Below are 15861 nucleotides of genomic sequence, written 5' to 3'. Positions count from 1 at the left end.
ACTATTGTGGATGGATGAGTAAAAAAGCAATCATAGCCCACAAATGAGGCATCCTGACTTCTACAGGATTGCTCACTTTTCCCTTCCTCTTTTTCATGATTTACAAACCCTAATGAGACTTCTGTAATCTCCCACCATTGTGAGGCTTTTTTGTTTTGTTTGAAAAGCTTTAAAGATCCCCAATGCCTACAGAAGGAAATACAAACTCAAACCACATTCAAAGTTCTAAATAATCTGCCATCAATCTATGTTTCTAATCTTATTTTTGGGTAGGGAAGATTTTTTTTTTCTCCCATTAGGTTGCTTGATCATAAGCTAATCAAAGTCTGACATATTGTAGAGAACAGGGAAAGAATGCAGGAAACAGGCAGGCTGCAAAGGATAGCTGAAGGGGATAAGCCTGGAGTCTGAAAAATATAGGCCTGTCTCTTAATTTGTCCCCAGAGAGTTCAAAAGAGGACCAAATGACGATAAATATATGAACTGTAAAAAGAAAATTGGCGAAAGCAGGCTCTTTCTGTTTTAATCATTCCAGAATCAGCTCAGGCCCGAGACTTCAACTTTTGAGAATTAGGGTACATCCCAGTGGTGATGACTCACTACTCTATGATTCATAAAATGGCAGAAAATGAAGAAGTACAGGGATATGGATGGCCCAAAGGCTCTCTGCAGAAGCACAGAAAGAACTTAAATAAAGTTCAGTAAGGAAACAACATGGTCTCTAAGGAGAAAAAGTATTAATGTGTAACAAGACCAGAGAACTTGTTACTATATAAAGAATGCCCCCAATTTCTGAAGGCCGCTCACCAGAGACCTTAAGAAGACAGTCAAATATGACAGTGAAAATGTGATGGAAGCAGGTGGGCACTAACACCTCAAAGTTCGTGCTTGCACTGAGATATTTCACTTGGCTATCGTAGCCAAGCTTTCCAATTACAATTTTGTGACCTTTCATGGAAACGGTTGTTATTTTAAATATTAATGGTATTAAAAACCAGAATTAACAAAGGAGAAACAATACAACATAAAATACGTATTCATGACACATGTGAATAATCTCGAAGTAATCTTTAAGCAAACCTGAATGCCCCTGACCCTTTCTGGGCAGCAGGTGGAATCTGGGCTGGATCACAAAACAGAACTGAAGAGTGACAGCTGTCCTAGGCAACTGACTTAGTACTGCCCCTGGAAAGCTAAATACTCTTCCCCTCTCAACCTAGGAAAAAAATTTAGTCCTCCTTTTCTCTGTGACATCACTGAAGACAGAAAGCAGGCTCCTACTTAAGTAAGTGCTGTCCTGACTCAACTCTATCAACCACTCTCCTTTCAGTCAGTGAGGTATTTTAAAGTTTTATATTCAGAAACATTTATAATCATGCAAGAATAAATAACACAAGGAGAGATTAAAAACTAGCCTACCCAAAATAAACCCACCAGTAACTAAATAAAATAAATCTGAAGTTGGCAGCTTTCCAGAAAAGCATGAGTAAAGTTTGTGGTTTCTATGACAGCAGATACACATGACTTATGTTTTACACAAATGTCTTTTTCAAAAAAAAGCTCCTTCTCCTAAACAACACAGAATGGCCAGATTGAAATAAAATCGCTTCCTTAACACACACAGTATGTCAGGAGAACTCTTGGTTTCAATGCTGGAAGGTGAAATTTCATTAACAGGTTTCCTAATATGCCCCCAGAACACTCAATACCATCTGTGCAGTTCTTTTTGTAGTAAGAATTTTATTTTATTTTTTAGCATTTGATGTAGGATTAAGAAAAAAAAAAAAAGGGAAGTCACTTGATATACATGGGAGAGAAGTCACGTTGAGCAACAGACATCTGGGACAAGCTGTGGCTTTGTGAATCTCAGACCCTGATTCTATAATCAAGTAATGTGTAAACCGAACATTCACAAATAATTTTAATATCCTTTATAATTATCCGTATCTAAAGTATACTATATTATATTAATGTTTCATAATAAAAACATGTTTTTTTGGAAAAAGTCAGAAATAAAATATTCATTAAATTCAATACAAGCACCAACATTACTGTAAGGCATGAAGGAAAGAAACACTGGCTATGATTATCACTGATGTTAATCACTGTAAATAAACATAATATCATCTAATTATGATGGAATAATAATGAAGAACAAAACTGAAATGAATATTTGTCAGGTTTGTGTTCATTGTAGGTCAACATAGGCTGAATTAATTACTGTTAAAAGTGAAAATTCAATGGGCTCAGAGGTGTTCATGAATAGGTAGACTGTTTAAATGCTAAATTCTGGGAATTATATTCCAAATACTGTGCAATGCTATTTACTCTTCTTCTTCCTCTTTTTTTTTAAAGTTTATTTATTTTTGAGAGAGACAGAGATAGAGAAAGCACAAGCTGGGGAGGGGCAGAAATAGAGGGGGACAGAGGATCCAAAGCAGGCTCTGTGCTGACAGCAGAGAGCCTGATACAGGGGTCAAACCCACGAACCGTGAGATCATGACCTGAGCCGAAGTCGGATGCTTAACCGACTGAGCCACCCAGGTGCCCCTCTATTTACTCTTCTTAAGGGATTTTTATGTTAAAAATTTGTTAAACTTCTGACTCTTAAAAAGAAAAAATCCAACAATTCCATACATCACACAGTTCTTATCACGACAAGACACCCCAAACTAATATAACACTGTATGTTTACTATACTGGAATTAAAAACTTAACTGTAAGAAATTTAAACAAGTACCTACTACCTGTTAAACATGTAGTGGAAAAGACTGTGATCACAACACGCATATTTTAGATTTTAAAAAGACTACAAAGAAATGAAAAAATGCAACCTCCAATTCTAGAGCACTGAATGCCACAAAATGAAACTTTCTGGGGTGATAGCAAGCACTTGATTTAAAACCAGAAGTCTGAAAACAATAAAGAAACAAAATGAAACGTTTCAAAACAAATGTCACATAATGAGTGATTAAAGAAGGGTTTGGATAATATGACCCAATCAATCAATAGTAAACCAGCACAGTGAAATAGCATATAGTCAGTCCGGTACTTCTCAAATTCTTGAATGCTTCAGGAAAATACTGAAAACAGGACTCAAGACCATTTGCTGCTAAAAGAAACAAAATGTATCAGGAAAGAAATAGTAGACCATCATGCTGCTCTCATTATGAGAGCATCGCACTATCTATTGTTTGCAGGCTAGTGAAGTAGCTTTTAATCAAACTGACAGTTCAAGTGGGAGGAGATTAGGAGATTAAGAGACAGCTTGGTGACCATGCCCCACAGATGCAGTCTGATCCCACACTGTCACCAGTCACTATGAAGTCTTAGGAACACAAGAGGCTTGGATGGTTTGAAGACCACATAATGGAGGTCAGCTCTGTGGGCCTGTGTTATCTGGGTGCCTGAGACAGGTATTTCTGGAGGCGAAAACAAAGTGACTTCAACCCTCAGGATGTGGGCTGGCAGCCTGGAGAATGAAGGACTAAATTGTAAATGAAAAGAATGAGCACACAGAAGAAACTGTACAGAGTGCATAAAGGAAGGAGAGGTGAGCAGGTCTAAAGTAACAACACAGGGGCCCAAATCCCACCCACCAGGAAATAAGACTAAATCATAACACCGAAAAAGTCTGCAGGGGAGTGCATGGTTATTTCCAAATCCTTTCCCGGTGATGCTATATATATCACGATGAATCCCTTCTTCATCAATCTTCCCCAAGAAAAAAATTAAAACTATATTCCATACACACTAATTATTACAAACTTATTTTTATATAAGCTTGGGAGTACAAATTTAAGTTATGGATGAAAAATAAAACAACTTCACGTTCTAGATTTCTTTTTAAAGATCTCATGAATACAGTTTAAGACAAATGCTTGATAAAATAGCACAGCAGGGGACAGGTGGGATGAAGCCATTCCAGTGCACAGGTGAGGACGCAGCCCAAACCCTTCAGCTCATCTCTGCCGCCTTCTCTGGCCACCACCCAGACGATTCTCCTGCCAGTTCTAGTCCACCTGACTTTCCATTTTGCCTTATTTTCCCCTTGCATGACAATGTCTCTTCACAAAACAAGAACATCTCTGGTTATTTTTAGTAAGTCCAACTTCAATTTTTTCTGTCATTTTTTTTCTACTGTGAGTTCGACTGCTAAGGTAATTTTAAAAAACAGTAACAAGAGGGGCACTGGGGTGACTCAGTCAGTTAAAGGTCCAACTCTTGATTTCAGCTCAGGTCACGATCTCACCGTTTATGAATTCGAGCCCTGCATTGGGCTCCACGCTGACAGTACAGAGCCTGTTTCTGATTCTCTCTCTTCCTCTCTCCCTGCCCCTCCCCTGCTCACACTCTCTCAAATAAACAGACTTAAAAAAATTTGAGGGGCGCCTGGGTGGCTCAGTCGGTTAGGTGTCCAACTTAGGCTCAAGTCATGATCTCAAGGTTTGTGAGTTCGAGCCCCGCACTGGGCTCTCTTCTGTCAGCACAGAGCCCGCTTCGGATCCTCTGTCTCCCTCTCTCTCTGCCCCTCCCCTGCTTGTTCTCTCTCTGTCTCAAATAAATTAATTAATTAAAAAAATTTTTTTTTTTTTTTTTTAAATTTTTTAACGTTTATTTATTTTGGAGACAGAGAGAGACAGAGCATGAACAGGGGAGGGTCAGAGAGAGAGGGAGACACAGAATCCGAAGCAGGCTCTGGGCTCTGAGCTGTCAGCACAGAGCCCGACGCGGGGCTCGAACTCACGGACCGTGAGATCATGACCTGAGCCGAAGTCAGCCGCTTAACCGACTGAGCCACCCAGGCGCCCCTAAAAAAATTTTTTTGAAAAAAAAAATTAACAAGAAACTCAGCTAAAACTTTCATCAAAATTACCTTGAAAACTGAGACAAACTGGCCCCCTTCATCTTAACTGTTGATGTAACTGGCCCCTCTGCATTACTAAGGAAGCAGCACTGAGACGGAGCTGACACAGTTAAAAGAATGTTGGAGACCAGTGAATATACCCATAATCCAAAGGTGACATTTTCCCTAAAGTTGCTTCAGAAAAGTGAGTTTAGGGGGAGGGAAATCACACTTACAAGTCCACTTATGGCTATAATCCAGATGTAGGAACCAGAGGTGAAAAGCTATAAAAGAAAAAAAAAAAAGGCAACTAAAAATTAAATTCAACCGCCAGTCACAGCATACTTCTGTTTACGTAACTACAGTGATATCCATTTAAATAGTAATTGTATATCTCTTAATATAAACAAGTAGAAAATTAATAAGTATCAATTCTGTCATCCAAAAGAAAATGATATACTTTTTCTTTTTTTTAAACCAAGCTCTTAGCCTTCCCATAGCCTAAAATAGACTGGTTGCACCTAACCCACTCCTGTGCAAAGAAAAATAAGTTAAATTCAAGTATATTCTTATTTATAAATCGACATTAATTGATTTAAACAAAGCAAAATACCACATACCAAGCAATTATTACAATCAACAACATACAAAATGCGTAGTCACCATCCCATGCCTGGTGCTGAGTAATGGCAGGTGACATTAGTTTCCACAGTTCTCTCATTTTAATTTCTCATCACTGTCACTCTAATTTTGGACGGGCCGACTTGTGTGAGCACACAGGCATGTCCAGGGCTGCTCGACTTACCTGCTGTGCCTCTCATTCCAGACCACTCAGGGAAGAGCAAACTAGACAATGACACTGAAGTTAATCCATGCAAAAGTAATCAGAATTAAGCCTCATAAAATCTCTCCCTTTGTTTTCCAAATCATTTACATAGGAGAGTTGTGCTGAGGTTAAACAAAAAAAAGTCGTAAGACATTCAAAGTGTTGCTGTGAGAAGGGAAAGATCTAGAACCTACTGTTTGTTCATATTTATACCATTATATTGGGTGTATGAGGACTTCTGCTCCTAGACAAAGAAGCATGACCAGGGGTTAAGTACAGACACTGTGCTAAATGGAAATCTCAAAGTTCTGCACATTTATCAAGGATCTATAAAAAGAGAGAGAGAGAGAGAGAGAGAGAGAGAGAGAGAGAGAGAGAAACATAAACAGAAGAGAGATACAAAGGTAAGAGAAGACAAAGTATAGGCAAAAAGGAGGCTGACAAATTTTGTTCTTAGTGCTACCTTACAGAGAAAGGAGCACTGGTTGCAAATTTAAATTTAATCCCTTGATCTAAAATTTAATCCTTTTACCTAGTGTAAACGACTTTGAAAATAAAAAGGATGAAAACTATGTGGAAAAATATTTTTCTGTAGTTTTATTCTAAAAATATAAAGAATAATAAAATAGCTAACACTTTTTTGCCATTGTTTTATTTTGTTTTTGTTTGTTCGCTTTTAGCTAACACTTTCATAGCACTTACTATGTGCCAAGCATCGATCTTAATGCTTTTCATATATTAAAGTTATTGAATCCTCCTAATCACCCTACAAGGTAAGTTCTATTATTAACTCTATTTTAATCATAAAAACGGAGAGGTTAAGTAACCTGCTAAGATCAGAGAGCTGGCAGTGTACCCAAGAGGTCTGGCTCTGCCGCCCAGTGATCATGACCTCCAAGCTGTCATGTCTCATACACGAGTTAAGAAGAGCGTATCATTAATTCCGTCAATAAAAAATTATTTCCTTTGGACTCTTAAGCCCCTCATCTTATTGCATGTTTGGTCCCAATTGTGTCTGCTCATGCTTTAACAGTAGGTATGTTTTTTCTCACTGCTGGGCTCCTTGAGGATAAGGGTGCTACATCTCATACTTCATTTTATCTTCCACAGCCCCCAGCATAGGGCATTACGTGACTGGCTCTCAAGCCATCTGATACCTTCAGAAACATTTTTGCTCTTCTGATAATAATTAAAATCATTCAATCAATCATTCATTCATTCATTCATTCATTCATTCATCCAATGTCCCTGGCTTCAAAAAGTGTTATGCAGGAGACAGAAAGACACAGAAACATATGTGAAGGTCAAGGGAGGAGGGAGGTAGGGAGAGAATAGAAACTTGGAGAAAAAGGGGTCCCCATTCACATCAAGGTGGGGAGTGGTGGGAGTTGATACTGAATAGGCAAAAAGAACCCTGGATGCCATTTATGGTAAGGACTTTAGATGTTATCAAAAGCCAATGAGGCATCTCCACCTCTATTTCCCAATACTAATTTCTACCTCACCAAAAAAAAAAAAAGGAAAAAAAGAAAAAGAGAACATTCACAATCTCAGAAAAACCAATAGAGACAGAAATTATTAATTAATATTGGAACCAAATGACTTAGTTCTTACTATCTGTTTGGATTATCTTGACCGACCAACAGTATTATCTCTAATCCTTCAAGGAACCTTGTAAGATAGACATTATCATCCCCACTTTATGGATGGGCAAATGGAAGCTCAGAAAAGTGACAAAGCAAATAACTACCAAAACAAGTAATCAAACCAAAGTCCACTTGGCTCCAAAGACCTTCCATAATGCTCCACTTAATGCCTACACCATAATTAATAAAACAACATTTTTCACCCTCAAGGATGCTCTATAACTTTAGTTATATAAGGCACTATAGAGTCAACAAGAGGCTCCGAGGGTTTTCAAAACTGACCCAAGTCTCATCTCCTTGCTAAACTAGAACTTGGGTCTCCTGCCCCAGGTCCAGGGTACTCTTCTATCACCGCATTCTGCCTTCTGCTGTAACTCTTTTTAAAAAGTAAACATGCGGGGCGCGTGGGTGGCTCACTCAGTTAAGCATCTGACTCTTGATTTTGGCTCAGGTCATGATCTCACGGTCTTGAGACTGAACTCCATGTTGGGCTCTGCACTGGGCATGCAGCCTGCTTAAGATTCTCTCTCTCTCTATGGGGCACCAGGGTGGCTCAATCGGTTGAGTGTCTGACTTGAGCTCAGGTCATGATCTCACAGTTCGTGGGTTTGAGCTCCACATTGAGCCCTGTGCTAACAGCTCCGAGTCTGGAGCCTGCTTCGGATTCTGTGTCTTCCTCTCACTCTCTACCCCTCCCCCCGCTCATACTCTGTGTCTGTCAAAAATAAATACACATTTTTTTTTTAAAGATTCTCTCTCTTTCTCTCTCTCTGCCCCTCTCCCTCACTCTCTCTCTCTCTCGCTCAAAAAAAAAAAAAAAAAAAAACCCACAAACTAAAATCTTTAAAAAAGTAAACTGCCACCGCAAATCCTAGCAGTAAGAATAAACTGCAGAAAAGTGCTATTAGGTGATACATTAGGAAGGATAAGGGAGAGTAATTGTATGCAGGCTGAGAGATGAAGAATATACATTTCATGAGAAACAGTTGTAAAAGTGGTGAGGAAACACTCACCCCAGATGAACCATTGATAACACCTGACAGCACGCTAGACAGGTTGGAGGAAATATCAAAGGTTAAAAGGGGAGGGAGGAGGGCATTTGACAGAGACACTAGTATCCGGTTTGATATATGTGGGATAAGGAATGTTATGAGTATTAACAGTGGATCAAAAGGCCATGGTGCTGCAGGGAACAGCAGAATAAAAGTTCACATCAAAAGCTCTGAGAATGAAAGAAAAGTGAGGAGTATTACAGGGAGAAAATGAAAATCGTGTTATCTTCTGTCACTTGGCCTGGAACCCAGCAGAGGTAGGTCAATGGCACTGGATATTGGTGAACATAACCTTTTCCAATTTAGATCAAACAATAGGAACTCTCGAAGGTCTTCGAATCAAACCACTTAGCAAAGTGGCCATACAGCACAGAAGTTATAAAGTTGGTAAGGCATGTCTGGTTTCTTCTTCAGCGCTCTATTTGTAACACTGTACTCATTAATTTTGACAGTGAATTTCCACTTTCCACCTTTTGACGGGTCTCATTTGTTTCCACTTCATACTGTGATTTGTAAAAGGTACTTACACGGAATTGTACAATGAAATTAAAATATTTTCCACTGATACAAATTACAGTGAAAGCTCTTATCAGATTTCTAAAGACTATGAAAGTATTCTAGTACATTATATACCTTGATGTTCTTGTTCTGTAACACTTCCTTTGAACATTTGATATAGATCATGAAGCCAAACTTATGGGGAAAAGAACATTGTTTTCAAGGAGATCAAATGAGAAAAAGACATCCCCCCCATACCAAAAAAAAGATCTGGTTAAAGAAACATGAACATAAAAATGCATACTATACCTGTAGTCCCAATATATAAATCAATGTCTTGTTTGTGATGGACAATGGGCCCAGAATTTGTGCCACTTGGACTCTCGGTATGGAGCAGTAAAATGGTACAAACAGAGCAAACACAGGTGCCAGGCTATGCAAACAAACAAACAAAAAAATCACTATAGTATAATACTCAACTTAAAATACGAATAGCAAATATATATTTGAAGCAACACTGCTTATTTCTATCTGAAAGCATGGTCTTAGATATACAAACTAGATTCTACATGTGCATCACATCTGAAATAATTTGTACTTATATAATATATAACACTTTATGAAAACTCTAACTATCTAAACACTTATTGACTCTCCTAAAACTATTGCAGAGGTGGTTCAGCATCTACTAATTGTCAGGCATTGTGAGAAAATTTAAAGTTGCCACTGTGTTTTCTTCCCATGAATGACTTAAATCTAATGAAAGAGATTTTCACAAAAGCAACAAACGTAATCTATCATGGTCACATCCCAAAGTCTCCTCTCACACTGTCCAACTATATCACCACAGCGCTTGACACTCTTCCCACTCCTACCTTTCCTTCCTCAAACCCCTTCTTCCCCCTACCTTAAAACCTGTTCTTGCTGGTCCCCCAGATTTCTCCTGCCACTCTTCTTCTACCTTCTCCAGGGCTCGCCATAGCCTCTTCTTACTCCAGTGTCTCCTTGTTATCGTCTCGAGCCATTCCATGGCATGGATTACGAAAATGGAGTCCCCAAACTGTCAGCCTGTCCTTCCCCTTGGTTATGAAACTCAATTTGATACCTTCAACTTGACATACTCAAAAGTCACGAAGTGTCTTTCTAATTAAAGTCTTGTTTCTCTCCAGTCTATCTCTTAACACTGTTGACACACAAAACATAACACTGATCATGTCACACCCCTATTTAAACCCATCCTTCCACAGGCACCCCAGATCCAAAGAGGAAATGTGAATATTAGCATGAAATAGCAACGCCCTCCAATTCGTGCTTGTAAGTGTAGTTTCTTATTAGTATAATGTAGTGTAGTCTTTCTCTCCCTTCACCCAGTCTGGCTCCTCCCCACTATCTCAACCCCCAAAGATGCTCCCGGGGCACAGTAGGCTCTTTTGACTATTCACTGACACAAGTTATTCTTTCAACCTAAATGTCCTTTCTACTTTTCTGCTTAGGAAACACTTCTGGCACGTGACAGCCCAATTCTTTCCTGTAGCCACCACTCCAGCTCCTCTGGGCAGCCCGAAGCTCCCTCCTCTGACCTACAGGCTCCCTCAGTTTCACTGTTTCAGTCAATTAGTGAATCTCCTGTGCACTACATGAGGCAGCAGCCCAGCTACAGGAGCTCCATCTATGTCTATGAGTAAGAAGCAGTCTCTAACCTCCAGGAACTAGCTCCAGGATTGCACACTCACATTCCTGCAAGGGCTAGGCAGGGAACACGAATGAGGAGAGTGGTCTGGAAACACGCTCGCACCCATTCATCATTAGACGCTTGGCGTAATGACTCAATATAGCCTTTATTTTTCCTTTGTAGTTTTGTTGTTGTTGTTTTGTGTGTTTGGTGAGTGGCATGAGTACACCTTTACCATAAAAAAAAAAAATGCAAGAAACGTTTTCATTTCCACTTTTGTGGAAACACAGAATGCTCTTGGCGTCTTGCACAAAATTTTCCCTTCTCTGATAGAGATCATTAAAAAAAAAAAAAAATCACTCATTGTCCTCTCAATTCTGCTTCCAAAAACAGAGTGAAAGCAAACATACAGTACAAATCTGAAAGATGGCAGCAGCATCTATAGGCATCTACAAGAATACAGCAAATACTAGAAGAGGGAAAACCCTAACTAGTGAGCACCTAAGTGTCAGACACTGGATAAGGACTGGAGACACAGACGCAATCTTTCTCAGTCTTGCAAGAAGGACGATGGAGACAGGGCAGCCAATGTATGTAGGCAGAACAGTGGATCGGCTTCAAATGCCTCACTCATGGGGCGCCTGGGTGGCTCAGTTGGTTGAGCATCCGACTTCGGCTCAGGTCATGATCTCGCAGTCTGTGAGTTCAAGCCGTGCATCGGGCTCTGTGCTGATAGCGTGGAGCCTGGAGCCTGCTTTAGATTCTGTGTCTCCCTCTCTCTCTGCCCCGCCCCCGCTCATGCTCTGTCTTTCTCCCTCTGTCAAAAATAAACATTAAAAAAAATATATGCCTCCTTCATCTGGCTCTCCTCCTAGACAGAGTACCTCCCATAGCAGGGAAGGAAATGCACCTTCCTGGATCCTCCAGCATGTGCCACAGTGCTTGGCATAGCATGGCAGCCTCATCCGATTGAGGGCCATAAAATAATCCTTATTCTTGAACAGCTGTATGATCATTTATTTCAAAATGGGATGGTAATTATGAGAAGAATAACCTAGTGGCTATAATTCTAGTCTTTTTTATTTACTTTTATTTGAAGTAGTATAATTAACATATGGTGTTGTAGCAGTTTCAGATGTACAATACAGTGATTCAACATCTCTATACATTACTCAGTGCTCATCATATGTACTCCCTTTTTTATCTAGGGTTAGAGTTAAGGTTAGAATTAAGGCATGTGCTTAGTATCCTGCAGTTCAGAGACCTCTCCAGGGGATCAGGGTTAGGGTGTTAGGGATAGGGGTTAGGGGTTAGGGTATGCCTAGTATTCTGCAGTTCAGGGATCTCTCCAGAGACTAAAACCCCAGACTTCTGCTGGGTTGAGAACAGACTAGGCATCCATCTACCCAGCTGATACTCTAGTACTCTTTAAACAGATATTTAATTAGTCCTTCTGCATTTATGTCTACCTTCACACTCATTTACAGAAATACTACCAATTCTTAACTGTTTCAGTTCTTCTCCAGGATAACTAGGCTGGTTCTCAGTTTTTCTTCTTGTGTGTTCTGGAAGCCACTTTCTCAGATCTAGGGTAGGGTTAGGGCTTTCTTTTTTTTCCCCACATTCCTGCCAACACTTGTTATTTCTTGTCTTTTTGATTGTAGTCATTCTGACAGATTAAGATATCTCATTGTGGTTTTGATTTGCATGTCCCTGACAACTGAGCATCTTTTCATGTGTCTGTTGGCTATTCGTAGGTCTTCTTTGGCAAAATGTCTATTCAGGTTGTCTGTCCATTTTTAACGTTTTTTTTTTTTTTATTTATTTTTGGGACAGAGAGAGACAGAGCATGAACGGGGGAGGGGCAGAGAGAGAGGGAGACACAGAATCGGAAACAGGCTCCAGGCTCCGAGCCATCAGCCCAGAGCCTGACGCGGGGCTCGAACTCACGGACCGCGAGATCGTGACCTGGCTGAAGTCGGACGCTCAACCGACTGCGCCACCCAGGCGCCCCTGTCCATTTTTAAATTGAATTATTTGTGGGGCTTTTTGGTGTTGTGTTATAGAAGTTCTTTACATATTTTGGATATTAACCCCTCATCACATAAATCATTTGCAGGATCTTCTCCCATTTGGTAGGTTGCCTTATTGTTTTATTGATGGTTTCCTTCACTGTGCAAAAGCTGTTTATTTTGGTGTAGTCCCAAAAGTTTATTTTTGCTTTTGTTTCCCTTCCCTGAGAAGACATATTTAGAAAAAAGTTTGTATGGCCTATGTGAAAGAGGTTACTGCTTATGTCTTCTAGGAGTTTTATACTTTCAGCCCTCACATTCAGGTCTAATGCATTTTGAGCTTATTTTTATGATCACATTTTAACTATACAGTGTTTTAAAAAGTCTATTAAATTGTCAGAAAGCACAATATTTTATTTAGCATTGCATCCTCCTAATACCTAATGTAAATCCTTACACATAATTGACTCTCAAGATTTGTCTGATTATAAAAAAACCGACAAAGCAATTTTAATGAACACAGACTTATTTTTTAATTTTCAATTTTTTTTTTTTTTAATTTTTGAGAGAGAAAGTGTGTGCAAATGGGGGAGAGGGGCAGAGGGAGAAAGAGGGAGAGAATCTTAGGCAGGCTCCACATAGGGCTTGATCCCACAACCCTGGGATCATGACCTGAGCCAAAATCAAGAGTCTGACGCTCAACCAACTGAACCACCTACACGTCCCCATCACCAGGTTTAGAATGGTTTGTTAGGGAACGAAAACTATCTGATCTACTTTGTAACCATCACCTCTGCTGATCTCTCAACTCTGCACACTCAGCAGTCTTAAGAATTATTCAGCAAAGATGCAAAGTTTACTAATTCCACAAGAGAAAATAATTTTATTCTCCATGAAATTTCAAGCTTTGAAATGTAAAATAATAGAGGAAATAGCTTAAAATGTTGGCAATAGCTTTCTATAAACAAACTTCCTCTTTGTGACTGTAGTTGAATGAGACATACGTCCAAGAGCAAATCCAAGCAAATATGTAGTCGTCTTTCCTGAAAGAATATTCTGGTTGTTGTGTAGAAAATTCTTCTCTTCCTCATCCAGTAAATGTTAATTGACCTCCTTTCCTATTCCATGCCAGACCCTGAGCTACACATTTCCTCTCAGAATTAATCTCTGCAACAGAGACTTATTTAAACTGCCATTCTAAATAATACACAAAAACTGTTTTGTTCCAATTCAACTTACTTAACTCAAACAAAGTTGATTAAGTAGCTGTGTATTCTTTCTGTTAAAAAGTGCAAGTTAATCACTCCTGGGCATAAAATCCTCCAGTGAGTCCCCAGACAAGAGTAAAAGCCCAAGCCTTTACAAAGACCTACATGGCCCTGCATTCCAGATCTCAGACTTGGTCTTCTACTCCTACTTGTACTTGACCTCCCCACCACTCGCTGTCCCTGTCCCAGCCATGCTGGACAAGGTATGTCTCACTCCGGCACCAGCAGGCACTTGGTGCTCCAGGGTGCGTGCCTGTCCTGGCCACCTTCCCATAGACGTGGTGCCATTTACTCCCTCACACCCTTCCGGTCTTTACTCAAAGAGCTCCTTCTCAGAGAGGCCCTTCTTGGCTGCCTCATTCTAAAGTGCACCCCTTACCCCACCTCACAGACCCATCCCCACTCTGCATTCTCTATTTCCTTTCCCCACAGCACCTATAAGCTCCTAATCTGCTGTGTGACTTATTTATCCTCTATCTCCCCGACTGGAGGGAAACTCCACAGAGGCTGGGATTTCTGCCCGTTCTGCCCGTTTTGTTCATTGCTTTATCACCACTCTCTAAAACCATGCCTGGCAGAGAGGAGTTGCTTAAAAAATATTTGCTGAATAAATGAGTTTCTCTTTAAAATGGCAAACTACCCAGAATTTGCCTTTTATTTAAAAAAGCATCTTGTTTTATTATTTTTAGTGGGATTAAAACATACAGTTTCATATATACACTCAAAATATGGCCTGTGGGTCTCTTGGTAATAAGAAGAAAGCTCTATTTTGGTTGTACTTGAGAGATCTCACCACAGAACATATTCTTTGAGGTACTTAATTTATAGAAGTTCCAAAAAAGTGTAAAGGATGATGTTACAATAGACAATCCGAAGCCACGTTCTTATTTGAGGTTACATTTCAATGTAAACTAAGACAAAACTGATAGGAATTTTTAATGACCACAGTTCATGTCTTATATACCAATAAAAGAAGTTTAAAAATTCCTTAGAAGTTATTAATCACTGTATAGTTTTAAATGATGACTAAGTACTAGACCACATACACCCATAATACAAAAGCACACATTTCAGACCACGAATATACAGGTTGTTTTGTAGAAATTTCCGTTGCTATTTCTATACACACAGACTTCACAAAATATCATAATGTTATTAGTCACTGACCAGTTTTTCTCTTTTCCTTATTTTATGACACAACATATGTTCTGTATATTGTCAACAATAATTCAGTTTGACCCTTTCCAAACTGTGAATAGCTAACTTCTGGAGGCCCTATCTGACTTAAGCATATGAAGGTGAAGTAAAGAAAAGAGGAAAACAGGATATAATTCATTCATTCACTATTTCAACTGATGTCACTAATATTTATTATCTATTGTATACTCACAATTGTACTTAAAAGAAGAAAATAATAAAACACAGTTCAGGTCACGAATGTCCATCTTATCTCTTCTACAGAAAAGTACATTGACTGCACTTTTATAGTACAGCAAAAGAAATCCTGGTAACTTTCAATAACAATAAAAATAAGGTTTGTGGGCTCATGAAGTTAACGCACACTAAACCCTCACAGCATCTCACAGGACAAACAGCTTGCACCCTTTTCTTTATATATTCAAACACCCTAATACCAAATAGGGGTAGATCCAGTTCGCTAGAACATTTACTTTACCTAGTTGAGTTCTTCATCATATAACAATGCTTTACTTAATAAAAACTCTTTCAAAAATTAAAAACCAAAACACCGCACCAGGATGTTCTTTCAACAAATCGAGAAGCTTCTCAACACTGTCTTCTTCAAATATTCTTCAATCCAAGTTTTAAATAAATTCTAGAATATTTTATCATATTTATCACCAAATCATAAAATATCTATATTGCCCCCTCAGGATTTTTGCACTAGGAATTATCTTGGCGATCATTTACTTCAGTACCTTTATTTTACAGACAGTGAGGTGGAGGCACAAAGAATTGGGTAAGTTGTTGCTCTTCTGTTTGACAGTGTTCGACATCTCCAGCATTTTAGAGCTTAGAAGAA

At 39.2% G+C, this 15861-nt stretch overlaps 1 protein-coding gene across 2 annotated transcripts in view; it reads right to left on the bottom strand.

Moving 5' to 3' along the window:
- UBAC2 (UBA domain containing 2) overlaps positions 1-15861 on the bottom strand; it is a 167125-nt gene that overhangs the window by 49785 nt on the left and 101479 nt on the right. For both annotated transcript variants that reach the window (XM_042979639.1, XM_007098408.3), the window contains exons 5-6: positions 9178-9301; positions 5083-5130 (exon numbers count right to left, since the gene is read on the bottom strand). In XM_042979639.1, the coding sequence (XP_042835573.1) occupies positions 5083-5130; positions 9178-9301 (172 nt within the window). The remainder of the gene's footprint in view (positions 1-5082; positions 5131-9177; positions 9302-15861) is intronic.

This window comes from Panthera tigris, chromosome A1 (assembly GCF_018350195.1).
Source record: "Panthera tigris isolate Pti1 chromosome A1, P.tigris_Pti1_mat1.1, whole genome shotgun sequence".
In the NCBI taxonomy this organism is placed as follows: domain Eukaryota; kingdom Metazoa; phylum Chordata; class Mammalia; order Carnivora; family Felidae; genus Panthera; species Panthera tigris.
The sequence above is the reverse complement of the archived record's forward strand: the minus strand, read 5'-3'. Positions and strand labels throughout refer to the sequence as shown.